Source organism: Hydra vulgaris, chromosome 13, assembly GCF_038396675.1.
Source record: "Hydra vulgaris chromosome 13, alternate assembly HydraT2T_AEP".
Lineage (NCBI taxonomy): Eukaryota > Metazoa > Cnidaria > Hydrozoa > Anthoathecata > Hydridae > Hydra > Hydra vulgaris.
Window position 1 is genome coordinate 24,346,604 of NC_088932.1, and position 17,233 is coordinate 24,363,836.

Consider the following 17,233-nt stretch of genomic DNA (forward strand, 5'->3'; position numbering starts at 1 on the left):
TTTTATTATAAACACCGCATTTGTAAGTTCAAAGTATAAGTAATTATAACAGGACAGAAATAATGCTTTTTGAATTAAGCTAAAAATATTAAATTTATAGTTTGCACAATGTCATAACAAGGGTCGCAATCTGGCAAAATGCTTTTTCTCTTTTTTCAGGAAAAGGTATTGACCCTTAGTTGCTTTGGCATATGAATTGTGTCAAATCAAGTTATTTCATTAAAAATGCCTAACTCAGCTAAATTCCCATGATGATTGCAAAAAAACTGTTGAATTTTCTTTTTATGAGAAAGTCTGAAAGAGTTTTAACCTCCTTCTTGATTGAGCGAGTCAAAGAAATATCTTATTATGAAATTGATTTTGCCGATCAAAGGGTTCCCTTGGGAGTTTGTGATCGCTGCAGAGTTAACCTTCAAATAAGGCACAATGGCGAAAATGTGATCATCATCATCATCATCATCATCATCATCATCATCATCATCATCATCATCATCATCATCATCATCATCATCATCATCATCATCATCATCATCATCATCATTGTCATCATCATCATCATCATCATTATCATCATCATCAAAATCTGAGAAAAGATGTTCAGGCTGCTTAACAATCATTAGAAGAGGTTTTCCACACACTTGCAGTAAATCTACCACCACGGAGAATATGAAGCTGCTTGCATCTAAAGATTTGAAGGATGGAGAGCAGATCGCATCATTTGAAATTATTTCAAAAGATGCATCTCCCCATGGAACCATCAAAATAGGAAGATCTGGGGGTGGGAGACCATTGCCTATAACATAAGGTATTGTTTCGGAAGATTTATTTTACTTTTCATAATACAGATATATTTGTAATTTCAGCAATGAATTTAAACAAAAAACTAATATTATGATTTTTTATCAAGCAGCTTTTTGATCACTTCACCCAAACAACAATTGATGTTTCTCATGATCAGAATAAAATCCATCATCAAACAGTGGTCCACTGCAAAGAACTCTCTGCTTTTACAGATGAAATTTTAAAGAGAAGAAAAGTTTTTATCATATAGTAAAACTTGCCCGACTAACCGACTATATTCCTCAAAAAACCGACTAAAACTTTAATTATGTTTAACTGAGGAGCCAGTTTGTTATGTACATCATTCTGTATTTACATCATTATGCTAAGTTTTACATTATTTGTAAGAACTAAAAGGAATTTGTTTTGCACAAAACAACTCAATTTACTTATGCCAACAAAATATAAATTTCTTTCCAGATTTTAAATTCTTTCTAGATAAATTTTTGATACTGTTTCCATATTTGTAATTAATTTTCTATATTCTTTACATATTTTGAGATAAAAAGCCCTAAAATTTCGATAACATTAGAATTATTTCCTTTTATAAATTTGCACCCTTTAACTATTTAAGTAATATATATTTTTGCATCTGTCAACAATTTAAGTCACTAATCACACACATGATTTATCCATCGCGAGTCACATCAAATTTACTGCAAATATAAACCTCAGTGTTATTAATTTTAAAGCGCTCAAAGAAACATTAACATCCTGAACTATTAATAAGACACAAAAATGGTTAAAAAAACGTGGCTTATTATTAAGGAGGTAATCGGAAATAAAAGTTTGTACAGAAATTTACTTCCTGAAAATCTTAAAATTAATTACAATCTTATTATAAATAAATCCTTAGTAGCCGAAACAATCAATCAGTTTTTTTGAAAATATAAGTCCTACTTTATCATCAAATATAGAAACTTGTCAAGTACACTTTAATTTGTACTTAACGTAGGTTAAGTGACCAGCAACGTTTTTGATTATTGGAAAACCAAATTTTAATTAAAGTTTTAGATCACTGGAAATATAATAACGTTTTCCGTTAAACTTCCATTGAAGTTGTAAAATTTGCGGAAAACTCATTGAAGTCGATAAATTTACAGTGAAGTTTCACTGGAAATTTATCGACTTCGCAGGGTTTTTTTGTAAGGGCCAAACCAACAATAGCGTTATGTCTAATTATAAACTTACTAAAAAAGAACTACTAGATGCTGTCTCTTTGTTAAAGACTAATAAAAGTTTAGTCTTTGATAAAATATAAGTAGTATTGTCATTGTCAAATCAATAAAACAAATTAAAATTCTATTATTATAGATTTTTAATTTATCTTTAAAACGAGGTGTTTTTTCAGAAAAGCTAGAAATTGCGAAAGTTGTAAAAATTTTAAAATTAGGAGCTCCTTTGGATGTTTCTATTTATAGACCAATCTTAATTCTTTATTTTTCTAAAGTATTAAAGCGAGTTATGTATAATAGACTTAATTCTTTTTTAAATGTTAACAATATTCTTTCCCATAAACAGTTTGGATTTAAATCTGGGCATTTCACCAATCATGCAATCACTCACCTTGTTCATGATATATTTAAAGCGTTTAATGAAGGCAAGTACACCTTAGTGTATTCATTGATTTAAGTAAAGCTTTTGTATATATGATTTTATTTTACTAATTCTTAAATATAACTCCTTGTATTATTAAATAATTTGAAAGTTGTGTACCATAATTTTTGTATATTATTACATCATTGTATGTCTAAGGATACATTTTTTGGGACTTGGTAATAAGACTAAGTTTGTCTTCTTCTAGCGCCTGTCAAGTAAATACTTATTTTTATAAATTACAATTGTAAATTTTTTTCATACTGACAAATAAATACAAAAACAATAATAAATGAAAAAAAAAAAAAAAAAAAAGATTTGGAAGTCTTCGCAGTAACACAAAGAAAAATCAATATCGAATATATAGCAGATTTTAAATTTTTTTTATTTAAAAAGTTTTTCTTCTTTGAGTTATTACTAAAAAAATTTTGTTTATTCTTTTACTTAGATTTAGTTTTTTAACATCAAGTGAATACTTCAAATCAATCACATCTTGATGTTTGTTAATACCATTTCCATTTCATCTTTAACACAATATAATGTGTTAGTAATGTTGTAACTGGGAATATAGAAGCTAGCATGATTATTCGACTCTATATAAGTTTCTGTATACTCTTTGATGTAAATGTAACACAATCTATTGTGTACAGCATGTACAAACAATATTCAAAACATGTTTTATCCAATATACATTTAAATATCGACTTGCTAATTTTTGAAAGATCGTAATGTGATTTAATGACACAACATATAGACTGCATAAAGAGCAATAAATAAATACAAAGGTGTCAACCGATTCTTGCACTTTTACCACACATAAATGATTTATGATTAAATCTAAAATAAGATTTATTATTAACTAATCGTTATCAAAATCATTGAACTATAAAAAAAAAACAGATTTGAAACCAGCACAAAAAACTGTATTTGGGTTAAATAAATTCATTTTTTTTCATTCATACAAAACTTTTTAACATCAAAAAATTTCAACATTAAAAACATTCTTAAATACAATTAAAAAAAAAAGTAAAATAAAAAAAATGTTACAGATTTAAAAAATTTCAACTTCAATAAACAAATTATTTGCGTAATTTTAAAAAACTATAATGGAAATGAAGTATTTGTGGCTTTCTCACTGTATTCCCAGAGTTTTTTTGATAGTTTTGCATCAGAGATAGAAGTGTTGCGTGACTTGGTAATTTGACATTCAGCAAAATAACTCCCAGAAAAGGTCTCCAAACCTTCTTGAGTAGCACAATATAATATTGTTTGAGCACCTTGTTTTGGAGTTTTAAAAAAACATCTTGGAATAAAGTGACTTGTAAAGAAATCATGACGAAGTATATTGGTCAATACTAAACCAGGATGGACAGCATATACTGTAATATTAGAATGAGAGAGCTTTTTATTCAATTCTATTGTAAATAATATATTTGCTAGCTTACTTTGAGAATATGCCTTGTATATCGAATAATTATTTTCAAAATTAATATCATTGAAATTAATTTTTCCAAATTCATGCAACTTTGATGTGACATTTATAATGCGGCAAGGTTCATTAGTTGCATTCATATGTTTTAATAATAAATTTGTTAATAAGAAATGTCCAAGGTGGTTCACACCTAGATGCATTTCAAATCCATCTTTAGTTTTCTGTTGTGGGCAAAATACACCAGCATTATTTATTAGAACGTGAAGAGAGCTAAACTCCTTCATGAAAGAAGATGCGAACAAACGAATGGAATGCAATGATGACAAATCAAGCTCTTTTAAAAAAACGTTTTCGTTTTTAGTTTGATTTTTTATATCCACAACAGCAGTATTACCCTTTTTTAAATCACGACATGCCAATACTATAGTTGCTCCTCTCTTGGCTAGTTCAAGAGCAGTTTCTTTCCCAATTCCAGTATTTGCACCTGTTATTATTACAGTTTTCCTATCCATTTTTGTGGTTGTGGTACATATAGCATGTTTACCAACTTTTGATACAAAAATATAAACACCAAAAATTAAAAGTAAACCTAATGCAGTTTCAACCAACATTTTTTAAAGAATTTGTAAATAAATGTACAGATGACGTCATCTATACATTTATTAACAAATTCCTTAAAAAATTATCCGTGTAACGCGATAAGTTTTCAAAAATGGCGCTGTTTTTCAACTTAATTTATTTGAAGTCGGAAAGTCAATCCACCGTTCCTAGCTGACGTCACGAAATAATTAAGAGTTGTTTTGATTTCAATTCTGCCATTATGGAGGACAACTGAGTTTAGCGGAACTAATATACTAATTACTATATTCATAGTTTTTTCAAAAAATATATTATATTATAAAGTTTAATGTTTTTATTAACAAAATTAGAAATCCTAATCTGGTTTATTTATTATTATTGTTTTATTTTAAATTTAAGTTAAATATGCAAACATTATTATAGAAAAAAAATATATAATATGGTCAACTTTTGTGCTGTATTTGGGTGTTCAAATCGTTCAAATCGTAAAAAGGGTAAATCCTTCTTTCGTTTACCAAAAGTAGTTTGCAATCAAGGCAAGGAACATAGAGAAAAATAGATAAATGTCTTAAACAGAGTTGGTAACTATCATGATGTCCTCCACACTCGAATTTGCACTGACCATTTTATTACAGGTAATAACTGCCTGTCTACCTTTGAAACATTTCTATAACTTTGAAAGTTTAATATCATTAACTGTTTAATATTTTCATATTTTTGTTTAGGAAAACCTGCTTCACTTTTCTCACAGAATGATCCTGATTGGGTTCCATCCTTAAATCTGGGGCACAAAGTGTTTAAATTTGAGGCTGAAAAATCTAGAGAACGTTATTTACGACACAAAAATCGTTCATTGTTAACAAGTGGAAATAATTATATGTCTTGTAGAAACAGCATCACTGATTTAAACTCTTCTGAAGAATCAATTGTAGACTTTCAAATAGATAATTTTAAAAGTAGTGAATCGAATGTCTCAGAAAGTGTTATAATCGATTATGAAAACTTAGTAGATGCAATTGTTCAAACAGATATGACTGTCACAAATATCAATCAAATAGAAAGTGAGTGTATATATAAAAAAACTTAATTATGATTTGCGTGCAAATTTAGTTAAACTCCATGTGGGAACTATCGAATGGTTTGATGCAGATTCAAAAGTAACATTTTATACTGGACTGTCAAATTTAAAAATTTTATGTTGTTTGTTTAACTTTTTAAAGCCTATTATAACTGAAAATGGGAACTCAGTTTTATTGTACTCTGAAGAATTTTCTTTGACACTTATGAGATTGCGTTTAAATCTATCTATTAGAGACCTTGCTTATAGATTTGAAATTTCAAAATCGACCTCATCAAAAGTATTTTTTAGATGGATTGTTATTATGTACTTCAGAATGAAACATTTGATTAAATGGCCTGCACGTAATGAGCTTATGGAAACCATGCTTTATGCTTCAGAAAATATTTTAAAACAAGTGGCTGTGATAATTGATTGCTTTGAAATATTCATTAATAAACAATCTAACCTATGTGCAAGAGCAACAACTTGGTCACAGTACAAACATCACAATACCGTTAAATTCTTAATAGGTGTAAGCCTACAAGGTGTGGTAACATTTGTTTCTAAAGCTTGGGGAGGACGCGTTAGTGATAAATACCTAATAGAGCATTGTTCAATTTTTGGCTTTTATTGTGGGGAGCTAAAGATTCCAGGATTTATGAAAGGAAAGTTACAACTAACTTGTTTAGATGTAAAAACAATACGGAAAATTGCCTCTGTTAGAGTACACGTTGAGAGGGTTATTGGATTGTTATGCAACAAATATAAAGTTTTACAAAGTATTATGCCATTAGATTACTTATATACTAAAGATTCTGGATTATGCTCAATAGACAAAATTGTTATTGTTTGTTCTTCTTTGATAAATATATGTGATTCAATTATTCCTGTGGAATAGTTTTTTAAAAATTTAACAGGATTGGATAATTAGTGAAACTAGGATTTGAAACAAAAATAAACAGTATAAAATATTTTTATTAAAAGGCTACGTTTTTATTTCAATTATATACAATAATCGTGATCAATAAAAACTTTCTTTTCTTTTTTAAAGTAGTTGTGTTCTTTTAGTATTAATTTATTTTTATCCGATATTTCTTTCAAAAAAAGATTTTTATCGCTGTAAAATTTGTCAATTAGTTCAGGTAAAATACATTCTTCAAAAAATTCAAAAATTTTATTATATTCCTGTCCATAAATTCCAAATCTGGAAAAATTATTTCGCAATACCAATATTTTGATGTCCAAATAAAAAAATCACAGTAGTTACTTGATGAAGCATATAACTGACACTGAACCTGATAGTAATATTTATGTGATTTTTTGAGAGCTATATAAACTCCATTATTTTCCAGACAAGAATTTTTAGAATTTAATAATTCACTAATGTATTTATCTCTCGCACTATATGGACACTTTATCTCCAGACAACCATTTCCATAACAATCACAATTAATAACTGCATCTGGCGATGCACCAAGGAAGGGTTGATGAACTGAAATAAAAAACCCACAATTTTTTGTTAAAAATTTAGTGTTTCTTTTCCATAGTAGTGGAATACAAAATCAATTCTTTTTTTTCATGGTCATTTCCCCATTTTGTTGCTGCTGTGCAAAAACGTGCTTGAATGGGGTAACATATTTGCATAATCAAACTGATTGGTGGTTGGGTGATGCTTGTGCAGCATACACTCCTAAATTTTGAAGCCTTTATACGACCTGCCCTAAAGTAAAACCAGTTCTTACTTTTTGCTTGAAGTCGCGTTGTACTTTCAAAATTTTTACTTTGCTCAATTGTTATTGAGCAAAGTAAAAATGTTGAAGACCCATCGCTCGCTGGTTTGGCAGTACCTCCTGAAGTAATACAGGGGCGATAAGGTCTATGGTGTGTGCAATATCTGCTAGAAGGACCTAAAAATAAATTCTGGATCAACATCGGCTCTGAGTGGTCACCTGCGATCCAACCATAGTGGTGCCTGCATGACTCGCTTCAAGTTACATCTCCTTTATAGGAAACTGAAGATGGCCATAATGAGCATGTTTTACACGGAGCTTCCTCATTGCAACCGAGTTGCAATCAGTACTGACATCTGGACCTTACGCAAAATCAATCCATTCATGGCAGTGACTCTTCATTACATCACCAAGGAGTTTGTTCTACGAAAAGCAGCTGTTGGAGTTGTTCTATTACCAGGAAGGCACACTGGTCAGAACATTGCTTCTCAGTTGGACAACTTGGTTAAAAGTTTTGAGTCACTCAAAATGGTCAAGAAGCGGGTTGTTGTGTATGATCAAGCTTCAAATATAAAAGCTGCACTGAGGAAGTCAGAGACTATTACTGATCTTGAAAGTGGTTCAATAACGTGCATTGACCACAAGCTTAACGTAGCCCTAGAAAGGATTGTTAACAAACAGCCTGATATCAAGGCTGCTATTGATGCATGCAGGACAATCTCCGCCCAGGTCCATCACTCTCCTCTTGCTAAGGGGGTGTTAAAAAAGAAGTGCCTTGAGATGAATGGTAATATTTTTAACTTTTGAAGTAGATCCGAATGCAAAGTTTTGTCAAACTTAATGTCAAATTTTTACAAGTATATTTTAGTTTTAAACAAAGTTTTCTAAGAGTTTACGATTTCATGCAAATTTTTTTGCGAATTTTTATTTTAGTTTTTGTTTTAGTACCCAACAGAAAGATCACTGCTCATTGTGCTACCAGATGGAACTCTGTCTAGATGATGCTCCTAGACATCAACCATCTCCGAAGTGTGCTGTGTGCTCTCCGGCTGGAAAAAAAGGAATGGACCACACCCATTCCTACGGATGAATAATTTGAGCTGGTTGCAACCATTCTGCCGCTCCTGACTACATGCCGAATCATCTCTGAGTCAATGTCGAGTGAGAAGAAAATTACAATCGATAGAGCACTGACAGCCATTGTTCATCTTGTGGATAGGTGTGCTTCTCTGAGGGTCAAAGAAATTAGGAAGAACAGTGTCACTGGAGTAGGTTCTTTCATGGTTGAGCTCATTGTAGAACTCAAGAAACGATTACCAAGAGGAAGATGTGACATCATGCCTTATGCTGTAGGTTGCCTGCTACACCCCTTCTTGATAGGCCAACAACTACACACTTATGGTGTAAGGGAATTGAGATTTTTGACGAGTTCAAAGCCAGTCATCCTACAACAACAGACTGGATGTCAAACCAACAAGGTACAATCAATGTCTCAGATGAAATCACCCATGAGCTTCTTGAAGATGATGGTGAGACTGAATTCTGGAAGGCAGCAACAAAAGTAATAACAATTAAGTATAATAGAAAATCAATTTCTTTAAAACTAGTTAAATATACTTCTACTAACCCTAATGCAATCTAAAAAACAAAGTCATAAAAAATTTAATTTGAAGATACGATGTCATACGGGGAGAGGGAGGGCGGTTCAAAGTTACACGAACTTTTTAAAAATTATTTGAATTTAAACAATTTTAGATTAAAGTAAGCGAAGTTATAATATTTAACTTCCTTCCTTTCAAACTGTGTCCAGTCAATTCAGGCAGACAAATGCTACAGCTGAGAGCCCTCTGATTTCATGTTGAGTGGGCAAAATTCAGAAAAACAACTGTGATAGATTTGAAGGTTGATGTCCTTGACTGGTGGAGAGTACATTGCAGAGAGATGCCTATCTTGGCAGGACTAGCACGGGAATATTATTGCCTCCCAGCCTCAAGTGCCTCAAGTGAGCGGGCCTTTAGTGAAGCTGGACAGGTAGTCCACGAAAAGAGACACAGATTGTCTCCAAAAATCATTGAGAAGTTGGTCTTCATCAACGAGAACTTCGATCTGTAAAACTCCTTTGTATCAGTTTGGGAATACCGCTCCATGGAAGAGCAAATGACAGCTAGACCTGCTCCAGACATAGATCAAAATGATGATGATGATGACTCAGACTAGGATGATGATGATACCGCCACATAAAAAATGTAATCTCCAGTATTGTTGAACTGAAAAGGCGAGACAGACATCATTTAGGGTCCTAAGGCCAGGAACTAGCACAAAAAATGAGAACGAATGACTGGAAGCGGACAACTAAATATTCTTTACTAGGGTAACATGCTAGGATTATTTTAGATTAGATAACCGATAATATGCAAATAATTTTTCACATGTTTAAGGAAATGGATTTTTGAAATCTAGAATGATTATAAAGTAAATGCAGGGGTTTTAGCATATCTTTTGTATATTTGTATTTCTGTAATGTTACTGTAGTGTATATATCAAATTTTTATTATTAAGAAATTAGAACTTAGAAGGGCAGAGATTGCTAGCATATACAAACCAGCTATCACTTCACTTTATATCGGTGTCTTTGAACCTGAACATGGATAGCTTCTCATCGATTGTGATTTTGTCAAAATCGAAGAATTAGAGTAGGAGTCTAGGAGAATAGAAGGGAAGAGCATAATAGTACTAGTACAGCCACATACAAGTTTGAAAGCCTTTAGAAATTTTAAACAGTTTTAAAACACGCCCTTTTCGAATTTACACAACTTCTTACGACTTTGAAAACCGCGAAAATATACTTTATTTGAGCTAATACGATTTTGAAAACCATCAAATTAAATTTGATACAACTTTTTACGATTTTGAAAACCGCGAAAATATATTTTATTCGAATAAATACGATTTTGAAAACCGTTTAACTAAATTTTATACAACTTTTAACGATTTCAAAACACGTTCACATTCGACTTTTAGCGACGTCGAAGCGTCGACTTCGACACTCGTCGACCTTGATTGTTTTATCTCTGGTTTAGAGGTGTTAAGGTATTTTCTCTATTTAGTTTCTAAAATTTAATTTTTATTTAATGTATTTATGTTTTTATAATAGGTATATAAAGAATAATTAAACTAAGGAAATACTTTTATTCCAAAAGCTATCAAAACCTAAGGTTTGTACCATGAAAACTTTAATAAAGAACATTTTTTTGTTAGCTTATTTTTGCATTTATACATTATGTATATATATATATATATATATATATATATATATATATATATATATATATATATATATATATATATATATATATATATATATATATATATATATATATATATATATATATATATATATATATATATATATATTAGTGATATGTCTCCCGCAAATGCCGATTGTGGCTAATGATAGGTATAATGTATTTATTTAACGATATTATATTAATATTAAGGATTTAAATTATATATTTAACATGTACCTATTCCTTGGAAGTGATTCGACCTACTAGCCTATGCTATTGGTAGCCAGCAACCAATTAATCGGCTTAATGCATACCTAATATTAAGATATTACCTTTATATACATACATTAAACCTTATAATTAGCCTTAATCAGTCTCTGCCAATGGCACATCACAAATATATATATAATATATAGATATACATATAATATATAATTTATATATATATATATATATATATATATATATATATATATATGTGCATAATTTATATATATATGTATATATATATATATACATATATATATATATATATATATATATATAAATATATATATATATATATATATATATATATATATATATATATATATATATATATATATATATCTACTATAGCATATTTATGTGAACATTTGCTCACTTTTTTTTCTAAAAAAGCCGCACCTAAATCCATAAGGCATTTTTAGAAAAAGAAGAAAAGTTCAAAGAATAATGAGTGAAATGATTGCTTTCCCATCCCAAACCCTCAGTTGATGTAGCAGCACTCCACTGCTAGTCAGGCTAATTGTCAGTCGATGTATGTACTGAAGCCCCCGGCAGCAGGTTATTTCAGTATGACGTGACACTGCTCACCTAAATCAGCAGTATAAAAAAAATATATATATATATATATATTTATTTATATATGGTTATTTCAGTATGACGTGACACTGCTCACCTAAATCAGCAGTTCCTTTTCTTGAGAGGAAGTTTATGTAAAGTATTAATATTGCTGCCTTAGGTTAGCCCTTCATTTCTGGATTCTTTCCTTTTCTAAATAGGCAGTTATGTAACTTTGAAAAATAGTTTTTATTCAGCTTCTAAAATTTAATTTTTAGATGTTGTATTTTCTTTGTTATGATGCTATGTGAGTCAAGAAAGTACAAGCTAAACTGCACTTAAAGAAATGATTTCAAAAGTTTAACATCTGTCGGATGTTTATCTTTTAAATCATAAACTAAGTGATGCAGTGATGAATAAAGATTTTATGAATCAAGCAACAAAATGTAAAGGTATTATTTTATTATTACTTAGCATTGCATTTTGTTACATACACCATTGAAATGCTTTTAAATAAATTTGTGGCTATGAAAAGAGCCATTTTTGAGTTTTTTTGTTTTCAAGAACTACTATACAAAACTTGCCAATAGAATGTTGTTAACCCAGTAAATTATCCATACGTCATATTAACATAGCTATAAGTCCATTCGAAGATTCGTTTTGTTTAGATAACTCAGACTATAAGTCGGGCAGGATTGAAAAGTCGTGTTTTTCAAAAGGAATGATTTTTGGAAACTCAATTAGAAATTAAAAAAAAAATAAAAACGTTAAGAAGTGGGCAAAAAAAAAATACCAAGCAAACTACCAATAAATATCTATTTAATTTTGAGAAACAACATTGTTAATAGAATTCTAAATTTTTAGTTATAGGCATTAAAAACTTGTGTCACGTAAGGAACAATAGGTTCCTTCCGTGATACAAGTTTTAATGGCTATAACAAAAAAGTTATTATTCCACATGCAATATCTTTACCTGAAGCTAAATAGGTCTTTATATGTCAACTTGTTTCTCCGCGCAGCGGCCTTGTTTTTCAAGGTTCGTGTTTTGGAGTTATAGAGTTGAGAGAGGGTTATAACCACAATTAGGTAGCCTTCTCATCTGTAGTGGCCTTCTCGGAGGTGAATAACAAAAAAAAAAAAAAAATGTTAAGTATTAGTGCCCCCTTCTAAACGTTTTTAGTTTTTTTTGAATTTCCAATTTAGTTTATAAAGGTCATTCCATTTGAAAAAAAATATTCAGTCTTACTAAAATATTACCTCAGGATATGACAAACCCAGTCCTGGTTTGTCATATCCTGAGGTAAAAGATCTTTACAGTTAGAATTATGCGTTAGTGATATACACTTGTGATTTTGTAGAAGAACATCATCGGGAAACACTTGCGTACATAATGGGCACCTAATAGGCTTTACCATATCAAGGATTAATCCAAATATTTCTTTTTTTAAAACATATTCCATTAAAGGAAAACCGTCAATTCAATTTTGACAGAGCTCATCAGAATTGAGAGTACGAGAACAGGAACATTGCATACTATTACTTTGAACTGGCTTTTAAGATACCTAATGAGAGTGGTATGTAGAAATAAACGGAAAATGGTAAGGAATATAAAAATTTCGTACGTTAGTTTGCATTAACTGGAACCATTTACATTTATTATCATGCGAATCAGATCTATTACTTTCAAATCGTAACTGCATTTTGATTTCAGAGTGCTTTAACTCTTTACCTTGCATTGAGATCATTCCGTAACCAACGCCAAAATTTTTTATAAAATTCTGCAACAAAAAATGGAATAGCGTAACCTACTGTCCAAACGGTAACGTTGCAGTTTTGTAGAAAAAATAAAGAAAAACAAATCAAAATATTGTTGACACACTGTAAAAACATCAACAGGATAACTGGTACTCTTTACATCAACTGTCTTTATTATCCCACCTATATCTCGCAACGTTTCTAAAAGTTTTGAGAGTGCTAAATGTCTTACTTTTAATGGAACAGTTTCATTTTCCATAGCTAAAATATATATACAATTCGATTGCTGTACCGTTCAAGTGATATAGCCTGAACACCAATTAAACGAGTTTTTATCTTTTTGAACCGACTGTTTACTACACTATAATGTTCTTCTATGCCTTTAGCAATAAATTTAAAGCCACACCCAACTTCTCCGCCCTTGTTGTTAACTGTATTTTTTAAAACAGAAATAAATTCTTAAAAACTTATAAAAACTTATTCCGACGCACTGCTTCTTTGTATAAAAGATCTAGATTTTAAACTTTAAATTTTCCGAGGCGATATAAAATATGACTAAAAATAACTTAAAACATAGTCACAAGAAAAATATAGTCTGGAAGCAAACAATAGCGCTTTGTTTATGTTTTTGTTCAAGAAACTACTCGTTTTCAATTTTCCGAAGGTGCATTGTAAATCAAAAAACAAAAATATTTTTTCTGGTTACTTTTATATTAAATTAAACTACTCGAATACAATTTGTATTAATTATATATAAAAAAAGAAAAGTTTCTTATATATATATATATATACATATATATATATATATATATATATATATATATATATATATATATATATATATATATATATATATATATATATATATATATATATATATATATATATATATATATATATATATATATATATATATATATATATATATATATATATATATATATATATATATATATATATATATATATATATATATATATATATATATATATATATATATATATATATATATATATATATATATATATATACATCATTGGCCAAAAATTAGAGCTCACTATTTTTTTTTTAAATCCTGTTTGATTGAAATTATTTTAAAAACTATTATACTTTTTCAATATTTTATTAGTATTAAATAATAAGTATCATGTTTACTGTTTAATTGACATGTGGTTTCCTTAAAATTTATTTTGCATTCCTGATTATAAATAATTTGATAACAACTTTTTTTTTTTTATGTTGGTCAAAAGTTAAGGCTCACTGCTTTATTTTTAAAATTTAACGGGTGATGCGGAAGTTATCGGACAAATCCTAATTTCATTATTTGAGCATAATAATTAGTTTTTGTGGTTTTATGCGTAGGCATAAACGTTCTATAAAATATAAACTTTATTATTTGAAACACAATTATTTAAAATGAGGTTAAATACAGCTGAACAAGAATCTTTTCGAAAGCGACTAAAAATGTTTTTTGTAAATAAACCTAATATAAAAAAAAAAATCGTAAATTATTTTGAAAAGGAAGGATTTGCTCGAAGTACAATATATGATAACCTAAAAAGACTTGAAACTGTTCAATCGTTTTCTGATAGAAAGCACCCTGGCCGTCCGACATCCTGGACTAGAGAAAAGAAACCGAAATAACGAGACTTGTCAACAATTGAAAAGGGGTCAGTCAGAGAAAAATAGGTATTAAATTCGGTGTAAATCAATCGACAATTGGTCGTCAGTTAAAAAAAATGAATATTAAATATAGAAAACGTGAAAAGACTCCAAAATACACTATAGAACAACAAATAAAGGCAAAGAAAAGAAGCAGGAAACTAGTTAACCAACTCTATAACACAAAATCGCTTCTAGTTATCGATGACGAAAAATAATTTTGTTTTGCAGGGGACAACATGCCTGGAAATTCTGGATACTACACAAACAACAAAAAGACATGCCCAGAAAGTGTTTGTTTTATAGGAAAAGAGAAATTTCCAAAAAAATTATTAATGTGGATAGCCATATCTGACCGTGGTATGTCCGAGCCATTGTTTTGCACTTCCAAGGCTGTAGCGATCAATTCATCAATCTATATTAATGAATGTTTAGAAAAACGACTTCTTCCATTTATTCACAAGTATCATGGAGACTTTAACTATTTATTTTGGCCAGATTTAGCAAGTTCTCATTATTCTACAGATTCTCTTAATTGGATGGACCAATGTGTCTATTACGTTGATAAAGAATCCAATCCCCCAAATGTGCCTCAAGCACGACCAATTGAAAATTTTTGGGGACATTTGGCACAGAAGGTTTACGAGGGAGATTGGCAAGCTTCAACAGAGCAAGTTTTGATTGATCGCATTAAACTAAAACTACAAGAAATTGATTTAAACTTTTTACAGTCGCGTATGAAAGGCGTCAGAGCAAAATTGAGATCAGTTGCAGATGGTGGTGTTTTTTCATATAAAAATTTATATATTTTTATTAAAAGATAAATGCTTTATTTAAAAAAAATATAATATTAGTTTGTTTTTTTATTTATAAATAAGTTATTGACGTTTTTATTTTGTCCGATAACTTCCGCATCACCCGTTAAGTAATATATTCATGATTTTTTTCAATAATTTTGATTTTATTATCATCTGCATTTATTATTTCTGATATTTTGTATTTTGTTTTTAATAGTACTTATAAAAACACGAATAAATTAAGTAATAAAAAAGTTACAAAATGAGCGAAGAAATACAGCATGAAACTCCAAAATCACGGTCGAGAATCTCTGAAAAAACTCGTTACGAATCAATTTTTCTTCAAAACCAAGGACTATCTCATCGTCAAATAGCAAATAAGTTAAACGTTATTTATTCTGGTCGGCCAGCTGTTAAAACACAAAGCTGTTAAAAACGTTTATTAATTTGTTTATGAAACATGACAGAAAACTATCGTCAAGCGCTCTCTGCCATAAATTAAAAAATAAATCTGCAATAAAAGTGAGTTCAAGAACTGTTAGAAGAATTCTTCATAGAAAAAACTATATGTAACAATTGCATGCAAGAAGCCAAGACTTTCAAAGTAACAGCAAAAAGCAAGGATTGCATGGTGCAATCAACATAAAAATTGGACTGATTGCAAGTGGCAAAATGTTATATTCTCTGACGAAATCAATGTTGAGGTAGAAAATGGTGTGTTATGCTAAGGCAATCACCTAAAGAGAGATTTGATTCAAATTGTACATTAAAACGAACTAAGCAAGGTTGTGGGAGTATAGGCATTTGGGCCTGCATGAATTACGCAGGACTTGGATGTTATCAATTATTTGAAGGTAGACTTAATGCTGATAGATATATTGAAATTTTAGATAATTGCCTTCTTCCCTCAATTGATATATTTAAAGAAGAAAACAGTAATATCATATATCAACAAGATGGTGCGCCATGCCATAAAGCAAAAATATGCAAACAATGGTTTGTCGACAACCAAATATCGATAATGTCTTGGCCTGCTAACAGCCCTGGCTTAAATTGTATAGAGAATTTATGGTGATGGTTAGACCATAATCTTGGAAAAATTGAAATTTTAAATGTTGAACGATTAAAAATTGAAATAAGGAAACTTGCTTGACAATGTGCCAAAAGAAATAACTCAAAATCTTGTAAATTCGATGCCGAAGAGAGTAAACCAATGCTTACATGAGAAAGGAGGTTCTACAAAATAATAAAATGCTTTTTTTTATGGTTTTCCCATTTGTAAAATGTTGTTCTTATTTATTATTTGAAATAAACCTTAACTTTTGTCCAATCTTCTTTTCAAAATAATATAAAAAGTTTCATTATTTTTCATTTATTGGTATCAAGACCATTATGTTTAAATTTATTTTTTTGATTTCCATAATGTATATAGATTTCACTTATAATATTAAAAAATAAAATATAAAAAATAAGTTGTGTTTTCAATTCATTTTATTTTGAGTTAATGTTTTATAAAAAAGAAAAAGTGAGCTCTAATTTATGGCCAATGATGTATATACATATACATATATACATATATATATATAAATATATATATATATATATATATATATATATATATATATATATATACATATATATATATATACATATATATATATATATACATATAT

At 29.4% G+C, this 17,233-nt stretch overlaps 2 protein-coding genes across 2 annotated transcripts; one reads left to right on the forward strand and one right to left on the reverse strand.

Moving 5' to 3' along the window:
* Nucleotides 1–3,362: 3,362 nt before the first annotated feature.
* LOC100213715 (retinol dehydrogenase 11) lies at nt 3,363–4,563 on the reverse strand. The gene has a single exon (XM_065814990.1). It carries the CDS (start codon nt 4,477–4,479, stop codon nt 3,538–3,540), a length of 942 nt encoding a protein of 313 aa, XP_065671062.1. The 5' UTR covers nt 4,480–4,563; the 3' UTR covers nt 3,363–3,537.
* A 10,439-nt stretch (nt 4,564–15,002) lies between these two features.
* LOC136089747 (uncharacterized) lies at nt 15,003–15,587 on the forward strand. The gene has a single exon (XM_065815828.1). It carries the CDS (start codon nt 15,003–15,005, stop codon nt 15,585–15,587), a length of 585 nt encoding a protein of 194 aa, XP_065671900.1.
* Nucleotides 15,588–17,233: the final 1,646 nt, after the last annotated feature.

Bases quoted from the DNA above. Each gene is read 5' to 3' on its own strand.
- LOC100213715 (XM_065814990.1), bottom strand. From the start codon at position 4,479: ATGTTGGTTGAAACTGCATTAGGTTTACTTTTAATTTTTGGTGTTTAT.
- LOC136089747 (XM_065815828.1), top strand. From the start codon at position 15,003: ATGCCTGGAAATTCTGGATACTACACAAACAACAAAAAGACATGCCCA.